This window comes from Helicoverpa armigera, chromosome 1 (assembly GCF_030705265.1).
Source record: "Helicoverpa armigera isolate CAAS_96S chromosome 1, ASM3070526v1, whole genome shotgun sequence".
Classification (NCBI taxonomy): Eukaryota; Metazoa; Arthropoda; class Insecta; order Lepidoptera; family Noctuidae; genus Helicoverpa; species Helicoverpa armigera.
This window is the reverse complement of record NC_087120.1, coordinates 11,978,105-11,995,943: the sequence shown is the minus strand read 5'-3', so window position 1 is coordinate 11,995,943 and position 17,839 is coordinate 11,978,105. Positions and strand designations below refer to the sequence as shown.

The 17,839-nt window shown below is 35.1% G+C and overlaps 2 protein-coding genes across 24 annotated transcripts in view; one reads left to right on the top strand and one right to left on the bottom strand.

Annotated features, from left to right (window-relative positions):
- Positions 1 to 17,839, bottom strand: part of LOC110376632 (coiled-coil domain-containing protein AGAP005037) — a 283,012-nt gene that overhangs the window by 14,963 nt on the left and 250,210 nt on the right. For 22 of the 23 annotated variants that reach the window (XR_010276625.1, XR_010276626.1, XM_049837603.2 and 19 more), the window contains 2 exons: positions 860 to 992; positions 388 to 507 (listed from right to left, as the gene is read on the bottom strand). Coding sequence is in view for 21 of the 23 variants with exons in the window: in XM_049837603.2 (XP_049693560.2) it covers positions 388 to 507; positions 860 to 992 (253 nt within the window). In the remaining 2 variants the exon portion in view is untranslated. The remainder of the gene's footprint in view (positions 1 to 387; positions 508 to 859; positions 993 to 17,839) is intronic. The other variant, XM_049837606.2, reaches the window with a different exon arrangement.
- LOC110376621 (uncharacterized) lies at positions 1,445 to 5,933 on the top strand. Its single transcript, XM_021335173.3, has 5 exons — positions 1,445 to 1,740; positions 2,015 to 2,120; positions 3,023 to 3,231; positions 3,673 to 3,736; positions 3,808 to 5,933. The coding sequence occupies exons 1-5, from the start codon at positions 1,636 to 1,638 to the stop codon at positions 5,922 to 5,924; spliced, it is 2,601 nt and encodes an 866-aa protein (XP_021190848.3). The 5' UTR covers positions 1,445 to 1,635; the 3' UTR covers positions 5,925 to 5,933.

Genomic DNA, 17,839 nt, shown 5'->3' with positions numbered 1-17,839 from the left:
TGATATTTTATATACAAAATGAGTAGTAGCCTGTAATACCTTCTGATGGTATAATTACTTGACATTTAATTAGTAAATTTTAGCGTAGCCACAGTGTATTCGTATGAGGACATTTGAGTAGTGACCGGGTAGTGACAAAGCACCTCAGGTACGTGAGGACAAAGTGGAAATATAGAAAGATTACAATTGAAAAATTATCAAACTGTGTTAACATTAAAAGATTCAAAGAGATCATTAAGAGAAGGCAGTAGACAAAAAAATATATCAAAGAAAGTAATCAAAAAGTGCATTCTTTAGCACGACATCAAAACTTTGTTACGGTAAAGCTTTAGCAAATCAACGTTTAGAAGCGAAAGTAAGGTATTTGAAGGACGAGGGCCTGGTTACCGGGGATCGTGTACAGTTGGTCGGGCCCCCGAGCGCAATCCGCCGCGGCGAAGGGGAAACAGCGTTCTGACCCACTCCCAGGGATGTACGTGCGCATCGGCTTGGCCGGCGCGGTGGGACCTACAAACACCGCTGTTACCTAACTAATAACCCCTAGAAGTCCCAACTTGGATCACTTCAGATCGTTTTGGGGACTTTGGTAATTTTATTCTCGTTCTTCTTCATTGGCATGTAAAAAGTGGTCGCTTTTAACCTAAGGTTAATATATGAATTATTAATGTGATCCCTTCCGGCCTAAATATGTGAAATTTCTGACGGATTTGAGTTGACATGGTTTACCTAAGTGCCAGGAAATGTAGATAATGGAAAATTTTATTAAATTCGAATCTGCACTTGGCTAGCGCGAGTAATCTGCCGATCTTCGAATGTCTTATTCAGTTTGAATAATGTAGATAATTTAGCTGACATTCACCTGAGGTGGAGTGAGCCTTGATACGATCGGCGGGGATCGGTGGAGCGGCAGGCGAGTAGGCGCGCAGCATCGATCCCCCTCGCGGCAGAGTGCTCGGCTGCTGACCACCGATGTAGTAAGCAGGAGCCTTTACCTGGAAATAAAACATCGTTTTAGCTCAACACATTCCAAAACCGGGGATAATTGCTTCTTAAGAATGTCCGAGTTGTTTCAAAACATTCGTGTTTAGCACCATTCATCGATCAAATTGAATATTTAGGATATTTTGTGTTTATACACACTTTTTCATGATACATGTTAGATAACTCGAGCAACTGAGGCGAATTTGTAGTATAGTAATGTTAATATTTTGCCTTAAACATAATGATATTATGATGACCAGCAGTATATTTATCAATAGGTAAATAAAACTAAAACAAGACCAGAGGTTGCTTGTTTAGAGATTATTGTTCAAAAGCTAATGATCAATTCCGCAGGAATTAATGTTATTGTCAGAATATAAATAATTGACTGAGGTGCAATCATCAACAATGTATGCAAGAAACAACATTGCGGTTTACAAACATTATACTGAGGTATTGACAATCAGCTATACAGCGGGAAGGCGTCGTCAGTCTACGGATTGTTTTTCCAAAGATAGCACTGGTTTTCTAATAGCTCGTTTCGATAAACACTTTTTTTCATATCAAACATCATTCTTAGATTTGCGTGGACTATGCATAGTAACTACTGCATTTGTAGACTGTCTAGATTTTTTATAGAAATCATTTATTAAAATGCCGTGGATAATTTTAATAGTGCTTCTGAGTGTAGCTTCTACTGGTATATCGATCAACAGGCCTGTGTACAAGATAGTACTCAAACAGAAAGGATATGCGCAGGTTCGTAAAATCCTCTTACTATATCGAAAATAATTTGTGAAATGTGCTGTGAATCTGAGACTGAAATGGCATTGCTAATTTTGGAAGCGAGGCTTTTCAACAAATTTATTATTGATGGACGTATTTATTTTGGCTTTTGCTATATTGAATTCAACACAAATCCGGCACGTGGCCGTCGGCGCTGAAGGCTATTTTGTTTCAATTAGTAAAAGATGGCAAGGTGTGAGTCATCAAATAAATGTGATGTTTTATGAATGTTGGAATATGATTTCAGTTCTTGCAATACGACATCGAGACACCGCCTCTCAGAGAATTCACGATCTGCACCTGGATACGCGTTTACGACCTGAGTGGGGATCAGAGCATATTCACATACGTCGGTAAATACTTTTAAATCTGTAATGAGAACTGCTTCAGCTGTAGTTTTATATTTATTAAGGTCGATATAAAAGTTGTCGTCACGGATGTGAAAGTAAACCGCTGTTGGTGAAACCCGAAAATCAATGTAATGAGCAAATAAGATTGCGTTATCATAATTAAAATGACCCCCTTACACCTGAACTTGCAAACAGGTCCAATGTTGCAAAATTTTTGTATTTATGGTAATAAACGGTTTGCTTTATATTGATTACTCCTATATATTTTTTCACTTACAATAAAAGGAATGATTGCGATAGGTATAGGTATCCTTGAATTTGCTTTTGCGTTGTACTTTTTTATTAAGACTGTTTTTAATTGACATGAGTGGGAGTGTGGAATGCGATCTCGTCAATGTTGTTGTTTCTTGGCAGAATGAGCCCGATAGAATAACAATAAAACAATAACAATATCTTTTTGTTTTTCTTTCATCTTATCAAGAGCATATAATTTGACCGGTCTTACAAAAACAGTAAGAAGATGAATGACAGTGCGAATATTACAACGATAAGGCATCCGGACAGTATCAAAACGACTATAAAGTGCGATTGAAAATATATTGATTTTGAAATGTATACAATATAACATTATATTTTGTACCCCCATAGTACCTTTGCATTTGAAGTAATATGCTTGATTTAAGTTTGACATTAATTATACAATCTCAACCCAGTGGTGTTAATAGGATCATACATTCTAATATGTCCATGTTAACAAACATTTCGTAATCCTCACGTACTCACTGCGCGTGATTAGGGCTAATATGGAGACATACATAATGTATGTGCACTCGATATGCGACTTCACGGTCCAATAAAATGTTTTTTACCAAAGTATTAATGCACACATTTGATTAATATTTTAGCGAACGGCAACAATCGTGTTGTAAGGCTGTGGCTGGACTCGGGAGGGAAGCACATTAACGTCTCAATCAACGGCAAGGTGACGTCGAGCTCGGAAGTGGACATTCAGAAAGATGTTTGGCGTCACGTGTGCTTGTCCTACCAGTCGGACTTCGGAGCGTGGGCACTGTACGTCGACTCCCGCCTCCTCTCATGCCAGGCCTCACAGAGCGTAAGCAGACCTTCTACATACCGACCTATAAATCACCTCTCATATAACAAATAGGGGCCACGACGAAGTTCAGTGTAAAACAACGAAAATGCACGAACAAATTACTCAGCCTAAAGACAAATGGCCGCATAACTTTATCCGGATAGATGAGGTCACTTCGGACACGTTTAAGCATACAGATAAACGTAATGTGATAAATCGACATAGACAGATATTACGAAACTAGTCTAAGGCAAGGCTGTCGTGGGTATCCATAGAGAGACAGTTCCATCATAAAGTATCACGATTACCTGCGGCTAATCAATGCCTTGATTATTTGTTGGGTAACGTGAGCGAAATTTATGACAAGGATAAAAGTATTTGCTAATCAGCCGATATAGGCATACAATTATTAGTATTGTTTTCCTCTAACATAGTTTTATTTACTCATTTTATTTACAGCTCCTTGGATTTGTGCTGCCAGGGGGTGGTAGTGTCATTATAGGATACGGAACCGCAGATGGAGGTAGGTAAATCGCATCTGAAAATAACATGTGTTAAAGTTCTACTTATAGTTCAAAACTATGTTTATTACAGGCTCTCAAAACGGTTTCGAAGGTGAAATATTTGGAACAAACATGATATTAGCGTCAACCATAGAAAGAAACTACACAATTCGAAACGATCCCCTTTACGAACAAAAACGTTTTCAGAAAAATAAAATGAAAACTGGAAACTCACATATGAACTATATTATTTTAAATGATTTACAAACTGGAGAGCTAAAAAATAACTTTGAGACAACCCAGCCGACAACAACCGAACCAAAAAGTTTTATAAAATTCCGAACACCGCACAGCTTTATTGAACATGCCGTTGGTTTAGAGGTATCGTCGCCAAAACCTGTATCGGACATAGCTGACAAAGACTATCTAGGATTTTCAGTTGCTGATAAAACTGAACAACCCGATGGTCTGAGCTTTTGGAACTTGAATAATTACGAACACACTGGTAGATACAACATCGCAGATAAAAATAAGAGTTTGAATAATATTCATGACACCAGTACCCCTACATCGTTGACTGAATTTGAAACACCGCCACCACCTGTTCCTAAATACACATTCTTAGAGAAAACTTTGGAAGCAGAAAAAGCTGTCCCAGATGTTAGTTTCAAATTTAGGGCACCAACTACTGAACCAGGCAAATATTCATTACACAAAAAGTTTGGGTATGAAATATCCGAAATAGAAACACCCCCACCATTGGTCGAGAAGAATACTAAAGTTTACGGTCAATGGACAAGTTCGAAATTTGCGGGAAATGTACTAAATTACCTTAAAAATATTAACTTTCGTTCTAGAGAGCAGAAAAAGATTCCCCAAACTATCCCACTAAATAAAATATCCGATAGTTTTCCTTACGCTTCTGATTTCAAAATAACTAAAATTCGACCTGCATTTCAATTTCAAAGAAGAAATTTGGTAGAAAAACAGTTTGAAACTAGTAAAAGGAGTCCCCAAATTAATGTGCAAATATTAGAGGATGATTTAAGAAACCACATTTTGAAAACTCATGCGCAAACTCAGCCTGTAAATGTTGAAATAACCAACAGAGGTGTCAGAAAGAAAAAACACGAAAACAGATTTTATAGGAACGTTGACGCTGTAGAAAATAGCAATAGTTTTGAAAGCTCGGAACCTGTTCGTACTAATAAGCCGCTAGTTCCGACCGTTCGTAAAACAAAACCTAAAAATTCCGCAGATTTAACATTGCAAACAAATAATCTGCTCTCTATACTACCATTTTTGAAGTCATTAGAGTATTTTGTAGAAAATTCGCAATTTACTGACACTCAAAAGGAAAAAGCCAATGGTGACATGTATACTAGAAGCCTGTCAGCTCGTAATAAATGGCATAATGTTAAATCTTATAGTAATGACTATACACCTCGTGAAATTAAAATTGACCCAGAAAGTGGACAGAGTGTAATCGAAGGAAAAATTGCTGGATTAAACAAAAAACACCCAAGTGTGCGACTAAACTACAAACATGAAAATCGTAACATTATGCCATTTAATAAAGAAGATCCATCTATGGCACAAGCTCGGGCAATAGCTATGGAGGTATCCAATCAATCAGATTATAACAAAGATTCGATATCTATTCTCAAATATAATCATGGATTTTTACCTGGACATAACAAAAAAATCAAAATGGAGGAAAAGCGAATTGGTTCAACAAAGACTAAAAATCATTCCAATCGGAAAAATAATTTCAATAAAAACATAAAGATAGGTAACGCACTAAACGAAAAACACGCAATTGGCGTGAACGCGGAGCAGAACAAACAAAGTTTTGTTGGCGGAAACGCAAACATACCTGATATTCATAAATACAGATCGGATATAGATAACGACAACAGTGAGGTACCTCCGTCTCTGGCTCCAAGAATATGTAAAAATGTGGAACTGTATGATCGTGTGTTATATGTTCAGCCAGACGAGAGTATCGACATGACACACATATTGTCACCCGTTAGACTGAAGAATATCGGTATAGAGTTTATAATGCAGAATTACAAAAAGTGTTCCCTGCAGGAATCTGAATTACAAAACAACCCATTGCTGTTTATAGATTGGAGTAAAACACCGGTTAGACTTTTTGGTGGCTCCTTTCCCAAAACGACAACTGATCTTTGTGGTTTCTTTTAAAGTGTTACATTAAAGTTTATTATGTTTATTACTTAATGTTGTTTGTTTTAACATCCTTTAAAATATTGCCAGTACTACTTAGCCAGGCGAATTTAAACCTTTAGTTTTAAACCTGTCTTGCTACAAAAAATATTTTGATGCCGAAATTAGTCAAATTATTCAAAAAAGGTGTCGACTGTCGAGTTCAGTGTGACAAAAGTCAATTTGATTTTGCTTGCATAGAAAAAAAAAATCTTCACTAATTGTAGATTTACGTCATGTATGTGTCACGAAGCATGAAGTCAAACTGCATTTCATATTTATATAAATTGTCAATTATTACCAATAACTAGTTTGTCCACCTAAGAGTGTTAGAATTATTCATTATTTCAATGAAGTAATACAGTTGTGCGTAGGTTTTCATCATGACAAACATATTCAAGGTACAACCAATTATGTGTATTATTGTCGAAGGAAAAATAAAACTCGTCAAGGAGCATTTATTTGAATATGTTATGAAATAAAAGTTATTGACAATAATATGAGTGTTTCAAAATAGAGCCAGACCTTCCTCCGTGAGCCCAGTAAAATGGCTAGTACGTGACGTGGCTGTGACGTGACGAACCGGCACCGTACTGTCTTCATTTCTAAATATACTGGCTAGTGCATAGACAGTAACGTTTGACTCGTCATGGGCTCCTAATACTTACAGTACGTCACCACTACATACAAATTACGATGGCACATAAGTACTTACAATATGGCGTCGGATTCATGACGTCATGAACACTGGCCAGACACTAAGTTACATTTCTGAAAACATCCAACCTCTAAAAATACATTTTAGAGCTTAAGCACCACTTAATATTACCTATGTTAAATAGTTTCCCACGATAAATTACCGGCGGATATTTGAGACAATTATTTGGAAGTTACGTACAAAGTACAAACTAAAAATTAGGTCAAGGTTTAACGAATAGTGAGATGTGGTTGTCTCGTTGACCGAACGGGTCCAACCAGTTGGAAATGACACAATGAGTTGAGAGACCGAACCTCATAATTATTACACACTAGCGACTGGTCCCGGCTTCGCACGCAGTATCGATTTACCAAAAGGTGAAAATCTTATAAGTCAGTTCAATATTTTTTTGAGTTTATCGCGAGCAGACAAACAAACGAGTTTCACGACGACTTTATTTTATAATATGTAGTGATTGACACAATCACTTGTCGTACTACATGGAACCAAAACATTATATTTCACTTATATCTGATACGTATTTTCGCTAAGTAAACAACTAGCTCAGGTATGTCAGTGTGTGCTTCGTGTTTACTTTTGAAGTGACGCGCGAAACTGGCTCATCTACTGGTCAAGCTCGTCAAAGTCACGCACACATAAGCAGCGTCGTTGCATAAATAAAGCTAGGCTAGTTAGTCTACTACTCACATGACGTTTGCAAACGAGATCGGTTTATGACATAACTTTATCCGCACTCACTTTCTACAGTGAGGTATTTCATGTCGTATCTCATTTTCTTTAAGTATTTTTTTGATATGGTATTGATACAGCTCAAATATCTGGGTCTTTATCTATTGTTGCAATTGCCATACACACACACACACACAAACAGTGGATAGCGTCTCAGAAAGAAGTGGAATTTGGCGATACAAAAATGTTCTAGAAGAATTTGTCGGTGTCACTTTGGTACTGACATATCCTATGGACCGAAATCTGCCAGTTTTAAGATGTTAATGCGCTGTTAAGCACTTAAACATAATAAGGTACTTACTACGGAGCATTCAAACACCGTTATGACTTTTTATCCAATTTGTATCAAAATGCAAACTATGACGTCATCTTTTAATTATATTGCTTAATACACATTACCTATTTGATAGGAAAATTGAAAACCAATTTTTCTTTCAAAACGCCACATCTGAGTTCCGTAACTTTAAGATTTATTCTATCAACGAATACCTATGGTGAGGCATATTTTTGACCTAATTAAGGAATTTTAAGCAGACCCAATACCTGAGAGGAAATGCTTACTCGAAGGTTAGAGGTACTCATTAACACTCACGATGGCTGTGTAAATCGACAAACGCAATGCAATTTAACAGTGCTTGAGTTATTTAGGTCGCCATTAGACTTAGAACGTCCTGCGGATCAATCTAGCCGCATTACAAACGATGGCCGTTTCCTAAACTTGTTTTTTTTTTTACATATTTATATTTACTTATATGATAAATACTGTCGGAATTTTACATAGCTGACAGTATAATATAGCATTTTAGTATTTATAAATCTTTTTTATTTATAGCCTGAGTAAATTTTTATACTTAAATCTTTTATTACTTAATTCTTTATCATTTATAGCCTGATTAAGAACTCATACTTAGTTTGATAATAAATTGTGCATAATACGGAGGCACATTTTCTTTGTTTGCAGACAATAATACTAATAACTTATTGGAATGTAAACCTCAATTTGACAATCAACGAACACTCAGCAATCGGGTAAAATACCAAAGAAAATAGAGTCAATTGCGCGTACATTACGTATAAAAAAATTAATCAGTATCTAGTTTACAAGATTCACATTGAGAACCACAGAAACTGTTGCAAGTGATACGTTTGAAGGATGCCAGATAAGGCTATGGTTGTTCTCAAACGCAATGTTCGCTAGAGGAAGGCATAAATGAACGGAAACCCCACTTAATTTATTGGAGACACTCTAAAATGTAGCATGTCTGTCTAATGCTGATCTAAATACATGCCAAATTTCACTTTCACACATCGATTCGGAATGATCTAATGGATTTTTTATGACTTTAAGAACCGGGTTGTTGATGTTATAGGGAAACTGATGTTTGTAAAAGGTATGGCGGAATAATCTAGAATAGAATTAGTTATTTGTACCACCGCAAATAATTATATTAAAATAAATATTCTTATCTATGAAGTAATTAAAAATATAATGAAAATAATATTATCATCATCTCCCTAGCATTTTCCCAAATACCTGTCTGACCTTAACCCAGTTACCCGGGCAACCCGACACCCCTTGCTGAAACTGGTTGTCAGACTTTCTGGCTTCTGGCTGCCCGTAACATTTGCCAAAGATGTTCAATGACAGCCGGGGCCCACCAGTTTATCATGACTTCCGATTCACGGAAGAACTCGTCATGGCAAGATGGTCATCCATCCACGGACCGTGCACGGCAAGCAACCTTAACCTTATGATATGATCGATCGACGCGAGCTCTTCGTGATTAAAATAATGTATGGCAATCAATAAATAATAACAAATGACTGCTGCCGTTTGGTTGTAAGTAAAGTGAGTACCGATTTATACTCAGCAGTCTCAAAACTGTTGTGCCCGACAGGGTCAATAATTGTCTCTATTTATTTTTACCCACCAGCTTATTATACATTATTGAATGCAATACCTAAAGTTATTAAGTATTGAGTATTGAAACGTTTTTTCAGCCCATATATTACACTAGACTCGAATATAGCACATTGAAACAAAGGAGTTCGACAAACGTTCCAGGTCATATGAATTCACCAAACAATCTGGAAGCGGCTTACAATTTAATTCCGAAGCAATATTGGTAATAGGCGATGCGATGTCCTCACTCGGCTCTCGGTGCGGTTTTCATCCGAATTCATAACCGTAGACAATGCCAGTATAGGAGCTTAAGTGTTAGGAAGCTTAAAATCTATATTGGAAAAATACTGTGAACTGCCGATGAAATAAAAAAATATGTTATCAGAAATATGAAACGTTTTCGGTTTTACAGCGAATTGAAAAATCTTTATGCATTTATAAGCTCTTCTGAAATGTAATACGAGTACCCAAGTACCAGCGTGAGGTTTCCAGCCGTGTTCGTAATGAAAAATAAAGATGCCTTAATTTTCATTAATCTCGATAATACTCGTTTCCACGAAAACAAAATGAGCAATAAATTATCTTTTACAAAGCCGCAATAATATGTATGCATATTTTTGCACTTTAATTACACCAACAGCAACTTTATAGCAATATTATTCATGTATCTGTTTTATTTATAAAAAAATACCAATGAAGTCCTCTAGAGTTGAATAATTTTATTAATCATCATCATCATATCAGCCAATAGCCGTCCACTGCTGAACATAGGCCTTCCCAATGATCGCCAACAATGCCGTTGTCGTCGGTCGTTTATTACTATTATCAACTAATCACTCTTTAGTAAAAAGATGCTTTCACTGTGGCGGCACATTAGGTTCAAAGATATTTTATTCTCAAAAAAGATACAGTCACTTACATGAGAACAATAATAAACAACTTATAATATAAAAAACATCGAGTTCGTCTATACATAGGTAGGTAATAGCCTATTGAGTGTTGCATTCATTCAAGACATTCAAATAATTTGGTCAAATTTAATGCTTTGCTATTCTTTATAAAATGTTGGGCCAGCTGATTCTTGAATGCATTAAATGACGGCAACCTCTTTATAGGATATTGGATTGACAAAGTGTAGATTCATTATATGACATGTCATCGACACGAAAGAAGAAGAAGAAGTAAAAATATGCTTTAAAACGTAACCTTTGCAACGCAATTGCATCGCAATAGATGCAGCGCTGGAGGTAATATGAAGTAAATTCTGTAAACAGTGTCGGAAATCGTGACAAAATCGAAAACGGTGGTTTGAATCGAATAATATTGTTCAATAGATGTTTGCGTACTATCTATCGATTCTGCGACGCGGTGCTCAGACCAAGCCTAGAAACAAACAGAGTTTTACTTCGTAATATTAATCTAAAATGTTAGGAGGTATTTTCAATAGAATTACAAATTGAATATGTAAACTTTCACAAAATTCGCCACTATAGTAAAAATGTCTATTAGCAACTAAGTGCAACGTATTATAAGTGCATATCTAAATACATATTAAAAAGTTGGACACATACTTCCCAAGTTTATGTTGTAACTGTACCGTTGTTTCAGTAATAAGTAAAGTTTGGTCACAATTTTCCATGACAATGATTACTGTTAAAGTCAATTAACATTCATTAAAGATATTGTGAGTTGTCGCCTAGTTATTCTAATATCACTAGTTACCTTTTTTGGAAACGATAGTCCATTTAAGGTTTATTTACATATAGAAAATTAATTAATGTATATAATTGTATATTTATGCTAATAAGTAAGCAATAACGAATTAGGTTACATCATTTTATTATATAAAAATTACGCTAATATTACATTAGTCATTTAACTAATTAAGCTTTTAAGTATTTCAACATTTGTTAGTTCGTAATTGTTCCGTATCCAATTTTAAGGTTCGATAATTTAGGATTAAAACGAACACTATACCTACTTTTATCAGGTTGTAAATAAGTGCTGGCTAAGTTTATAATGGATGCTTGGCGTATGGATAAGTGCAAACCAAAATCCTCTCTCGTCTGTTCTAAAATCTAAAACAATAGTTAGAAACAGCTAAAACTAGGCTAAAACCAATTTCTGCATACTGGTTTAATGCTATGTTCGGAATTACTAATAGGTGATGTTGGAGCAACCACCGTTAATAGTTTCCATGCCCGGTTTGTGAGAAACTTCAGGAAGGCGATCTTTTAAATTGCTCTTAAATGTATATCTATAGATTTACCATAATTTAATAGACTATTAACTGAACTATTATAGGGCTAAGTACACACGACATTCATGAAGTCACATGTATAACAAACCTCAACGTTCACTTTTTTGATACTAGAGCAAAGTATTACTTCATTGAGGTTTATTTTTCAACACTTTTCATATGCATTTTTACAGGAAAATAAGTCTTTACTTAGTAATATAATATTATGAAACTCGTTGCTGCTTATATAAAAATGAAAAAGCAACGCTTATCTCGAGCTAGCTACTTATTTACGGAAAATGAAAATAAAGTCATTTAGACTCTTCGCAGTGACATCAGAGCTGAAAGCGACAGATTCTGTTGAACCTTTCAAGTTGCATTCACAGGAAACATTTCAGATGAATATTAAAACGGAGATCAAATATTTTAATTTTCGTCGCTAGGATGCACAAAAGGGGACTGGTACAAAGCCGGGTGCCAAAGTCTGTGTCACACAAAGGGAGTATCTTCTTTGTCTTACCTAGGCGAAATAGAAGCGAGTAGCGTCACACCTCTGAATTTCGTCGCAGCTACTATTCAGTTCGTGTGACCGAACCTTTGAGCAACAATATCACTTAGTTCATCTTGAACACAATGCTGACAGATTGCTTTAGCTACACAAGATGTAATTTTAGTGTATACTAGATTAATCCCGGGGAGGTATTGTTCTCGTAACGATGCTCCACTAGTCAATTTATGGATTAACTAAGGTTGCTTCGAAGTAATTAAACACCACTGCATATCCTTTGTAGAAACAAAGCTTGACTTTCTATTGCAATACGATTTTATATAATTAATCCCATCAAAAACATTAAATGTAAAAAAAGCCAATCCTCTACGCAGTTCCTCCACCGTAAAAAGTTTTGAGATCGCATAGAAGCCAAGTCCTGTTCAACTTTAATTGTAATAATAAATCAACATTTTGTGACTATATCAATTAAATAGTTTTGTTCACATTACAATAATATTGACTTGGCCATGAGCACAATAAACTACAAAGCATATCTTGGAGAGGTGAAAGTCAAACATGGAGTTTAATATCACAGAATTAAATACATTTAGTTTATTCAATCGTTACTAAATGACAGTCAGTATCATCCATCACTGAACTGCACTATGGCGGATGTTTAGTCCATGGTGATCTCAAATTCTAAGTCTTTTAAGTCCTTGTCTAAGTTCTTCAGTGCATAATCAGTCCAATCGTAAAATCATGTCCATATAGAATTTATTAATTCAATGGTATTTACACATTATTACAATGAGCGACTTTTAACTTGTGCTCATGGCCAAGACAATATTATTGTAATATGAACAAAACTATTTAATTGATATAGTCACAAAATGTTGATTTATTATTACAATTAAAGTTGAACAGGACTTGGCTTCTATGCGATCTCAAAACTTTTTACGGTGGAGGAACTGCGTAGAGGATTGGCTTTTTTTACATTTAATGTTTTTGATGGGATCTAATTTATTTTTTGTAGGTCTCTTTCTTCTCTAAGTATCTCTTTCTTAAAGTATATAACAAATTAAATTAACTTACATGCAACTAACTAAATATATAACAAACTAAATATGTACACCTAAAGTAGCACGTAAACAACATTTTTTAAAATAAACTAATAATTTTCGAAATTGACGAATTTTTGAATCAAATATCTTTTAGAACAAAAGAGATTTATTTCAGAGGTAGATGGCGCTATCACATGTAATTATTTGTTTTTTTTTTTTAAAGTACTACTTATACTAAGCTATGTAACGAAACCATAGCGGGATTTAGACCAGGACAACGCCATCTATCGAGCGAGCATGCAGTATGTATCGCACTGCATTAATATGAAAGATTTTATCATTGTTCATTTAATTTTAACCTAGCTTTTTTATTCATATGTATGTATATTTAATACATAATAACAATATACCACACTACGTAACAATAAAACAAATAGTAACATTTTGTACATAAATAAATAACAAAGTTATCAATGCAGTCAAAATTCATACACAATGTTCTTGAAAAACCGCAAATATAAATTTGTTTCCTATTTTTTTATTAAGTTTTAAGGTTTTTATAATTTTCCCTTTATATGTAGCTAGTAACCTATCTTGGTGCCAAATTTGAAGGTTCTAAGTTTGCTAGAAGTACCTTAGACTTTTGATGATCGGTCAGTGAGTGAGTCAGTGACAAAATGGTGTAACTTTGATCGCTCATAACTCGTAAACTATTTATTCAAATGTCTTGTAATTTTGAGACTGAGCTTGTTTTAATACTTACTCTTGGTCATCTAAAACCTAAACTCATAGCTTTGTTCACATGGAAGTTACAGGGGGCTGAAATAGCCGCGAAACGCTTCGAGAAAAGATGGTACGGCCGTGCCCGCTTTGCTCGAGTCTTGGCTGGGGCACTGCCGTGCCCTCAGATTAAAACTAGACTAACAAGAGGTGTCGTCGATTTCAAGTGCGTTTGCAGAAACGAGAATCTTCGACAAGTGTTATTGGATATTTTCCATCAGAAAACTTTCAATACAAAGGAAAATTTTAATGGGTTAGCGTAGTTTGGCTTCAGGTTTACATTTGATTCATTATTTTTATACCATTTATTTACTTTACCAAGAATATTAATTACTTTTCTACAAAAATAAACAAAAAATCGGTTGGTTAATTGGCGAAATATGAACGAATGGACTATTAAAAATAATACAAATATCCGAATTGAAAACCTCCTTCATTTTTAGCTTAAAAATATAAAAAAAAGTTGAGCACCAATATCTGGAACAGGGTTCTGGTGGTTAGGGTCAAAGAAACAGAATTCATCACCACGAGACGCGGTGTTCCAAGGAATTCTGTGTTCTTAATCAGTCCCTTGACCCACGCGTTTAACGAGTGTTTCAAGTCCTGGGTAATTAGTAAGTACATAGAAACTGCGTAGAAAAATAAGGTTCTTTTTCCGTCCCATAATATTATAGTAAATTCTAAATAATTTACCTATAAATTGTTATTTTTTTGGCAAGTTAAGTATAACGTTTTATTGTATATAAGCTAGAGCAATGTTCTACACTCGGTATAGGTATATGTATAAAAAAAAAAAACAATAATGCGTTCATTCAACGCAACGGAAGAGAAAGTATAGTCTTTTTCTTCTTTTTAACTTTGCATAACATACTTCGAACCAGCAATGTATGATATAATTATTATCATCTTTTAGTATTAAAATATGTGGTTGTGTAATATTCATTGAAAATGCAGAACTAAATGTGTTCCCTTACATTAAAATTGTGAGTACATTTAAACAGTTCGAATAACCATGAAATATTTAATTATTCTTAACTATTTACCGCAGATATAATTCGAAACTTAGTTTTCAGGAATAATTCCTCTATAAAAATATCTTCTATTTTAAAATCTTTATATTGAGCTATGTTTTGGATACAAAAGAGATCAATATTTAATATCTACGGTTAAACCATCATCTACCTAACCTTTTCCCAACTATTATGGGGTTGGCTTCCAATTCAATCAGATGCAGCTAAGTAAGTACTAGTGTTTTTATATCTATTGTTAAATGACCTGGCTTATTTATTCTCTCATTCTTCAAACAACCATTTTCCAGGAATAGCAATTGCAAACTGCCCCAAGCATTTTCTACAGCTAAAGAAATTGTATCTTGGAATGAATAAAAATTGAATCCCCTTGTGCCGGGGCTGTGGGATTGTTCGAAAGAGTTACTACGGGCCCGGTACATAAAGGGGTTAAGAAGGAACATGGTGGATTTTAGTCAGCAAGAGTCTGACACCTCATGTCGCATCCACAGTGCGAGATCATTTGATGATATCCCAACAAAACAAAAAAAAATCGCACACTACTAACCAGCCCGGTCAGTGAGCACTTGACATGAAATAGTTCAATTTTACCTAGTTCTATTTTATATGAAAGGGTTTTCATGTTGCATCAAATGCCTACGAGCTCTCGAACTATAAACGAAAATTCTACTCCCGAATGCACGTACATTTTAAGCTGATTAAAGCCACCGTTCAATGTTTGTTCCTCCGTTCGTTTGTTTTTGTTGGACAGTAAATCCAGGAAAACATACTCGTTTTATTACACAGTACCTTTTGTTGTGCTTGTAAAGTAAATAACTTATATAAGTTCTCTCATTGTGTTACCCTTTGAACTTTAAAGTTGTCAAGCAATATGAATGCAAACGCCACAAATTCTGTCACAAAGAATCTACAGTTCTACATCATGAGGTTTCTTAAGTTCTCTGTAATAGTCTTTCTAAGTATTAATGAACTTGCTGGCAACTCAGCTTGTCTTTGTAAGTTACTTTGCAGACGTAACCAGGTAGTAAAACATTTAAAGTCTTAATTAAGCGGCGTTGTTTGTACGATGGAAAAGCGTAAACGGTGTTGTTTTTAAGTTTTAATAGTTATGCTTTATGTATCTATACATCTGACCTTTTCTTATATAGTCCTTAGAATAAGTATTTAACTAATCATGGTTATCTACCTAATCTATTCCCAACTATGTTTGAATTTGCTTTCATTTTAATCGTATTTAATAATAAATATCTACAATGTATGTATTTTCCCGCAGCCTTAAAAATCGTAAAGAAAAAATAATGTATTTTTAACGGGTTCACCGTTTTCGTGATTGTAACTAATAATTAAGATTAATTTGATGATGTTGATGGACATTTTTTGTAGCAAAACAAACAATATGCTGATTACAGGTACCTACCTATATTGATAAAGTCAGACTTCTGATCTATGGATGGGTCGAAAATTTTTAACAGTAAAAGCTCGAATTCCATTATTTTGTATAAAAATTTCAGGAGAAAAATTTAAGCCGTATATTGCACAAAAATATTTATACAAAGTTTTATTTTTTAGCCTTGACGTGTACTCTGGATTTTAAAATGTTTTGGGATGCAAATGGATTATCGAAGCTTTATACATTTACACAGAAGTTTGATCCAACCTACGTACCTCTATATGCATTTGTTACTTTTGCTTTGCACATCAGAAAATTACAATATAAGCCATTTTTACTTATATACTTCTCTATCTATAACTGGCGAGGGCACTGGTTTTATTATATTAGGGTTTTCTCTAAGTAAAAGCGATGATAAGATTAAGCAACATTTGGCGAGATCATTCCGTGAATGGATGACCGTCCCGACCTGATTTCTAATAAATTAGCATGATAAATTGGTGGGTATGTGGTTTCGTCATCTTTGGCAGTCAGAAGCCAGAATGACTGACAACCAGCTATATTAAGGGGTATCTTATTGCCCGGGGAAACTGAAAAATCTCTCTAAGAAAAACACTTGTATTCAGCTACATCTGATTAGACTGAAAAAAATGATGATAATAATATTTCGAAAACCATATTTAATCGATACTACTTGTTACTACACCCTAATCTACAGATTTATGTTCAATCAACCTGCATATACCTTCTATACCTGTGTTGTAGGTTTGATCTGACATTTATTAATATAGACTTGTATTGATGAAATTAGGTACGTTAGTATTCCCCTTTGTTGGAATAGATTACATGGTGGCTAATTAATATACGGAACGGCACAATACTGTGCAGAATTCAATTTATCTCAACTTGACGGCTACAAAGGGGATAATGGCAGATGATGAATTTCGTCGAAGCATCGATTCATTAGAACTTGCCTTTAATTACTAAATGTATATTCCTATAACTGCATGCTTATATATCTACGCCTCCTTTGTTCACTAATGATGAATTTCAATAATCTATTATTCTGCATATCTAGTGATTTGCTCATTAGAGATGCTTGACGTGACTTGTTTGGAGTCATTGAGAACAAAATGACTAGTGGAGAGGTCATAGTTCAAAATCTCTATAGAAAGCAGCGCTCCAATATGCGAGTGTTCGGGGGACGAGGAACGTTACTAGCTCCGCCCTCTCACGCCTTCTTTCGAACCCGCCCATCATCATCATCATCCTCCGAGCCTTTTTCCTAACTATGTTGGGGTCGGCTTCCAGTCTAACCGGATGTAGCTGACTACCAGTGCTTTCAAGGAGCGACTGCCCTATCTGACCCCCTCAACCCAGTTACCCGGGCAACACCCCCATACCCCGCCCATATTTTAAAAATGAAATCACCAATTTGGTAGAATGGTCTCAATTAGACATGGAACCCAAACCCCATCATTAGTTATATAGTAAATGACTATTTTGATTACGCCTACAATAAGTTATTTGACCTACAAGAAGGCTCGTGACCTACC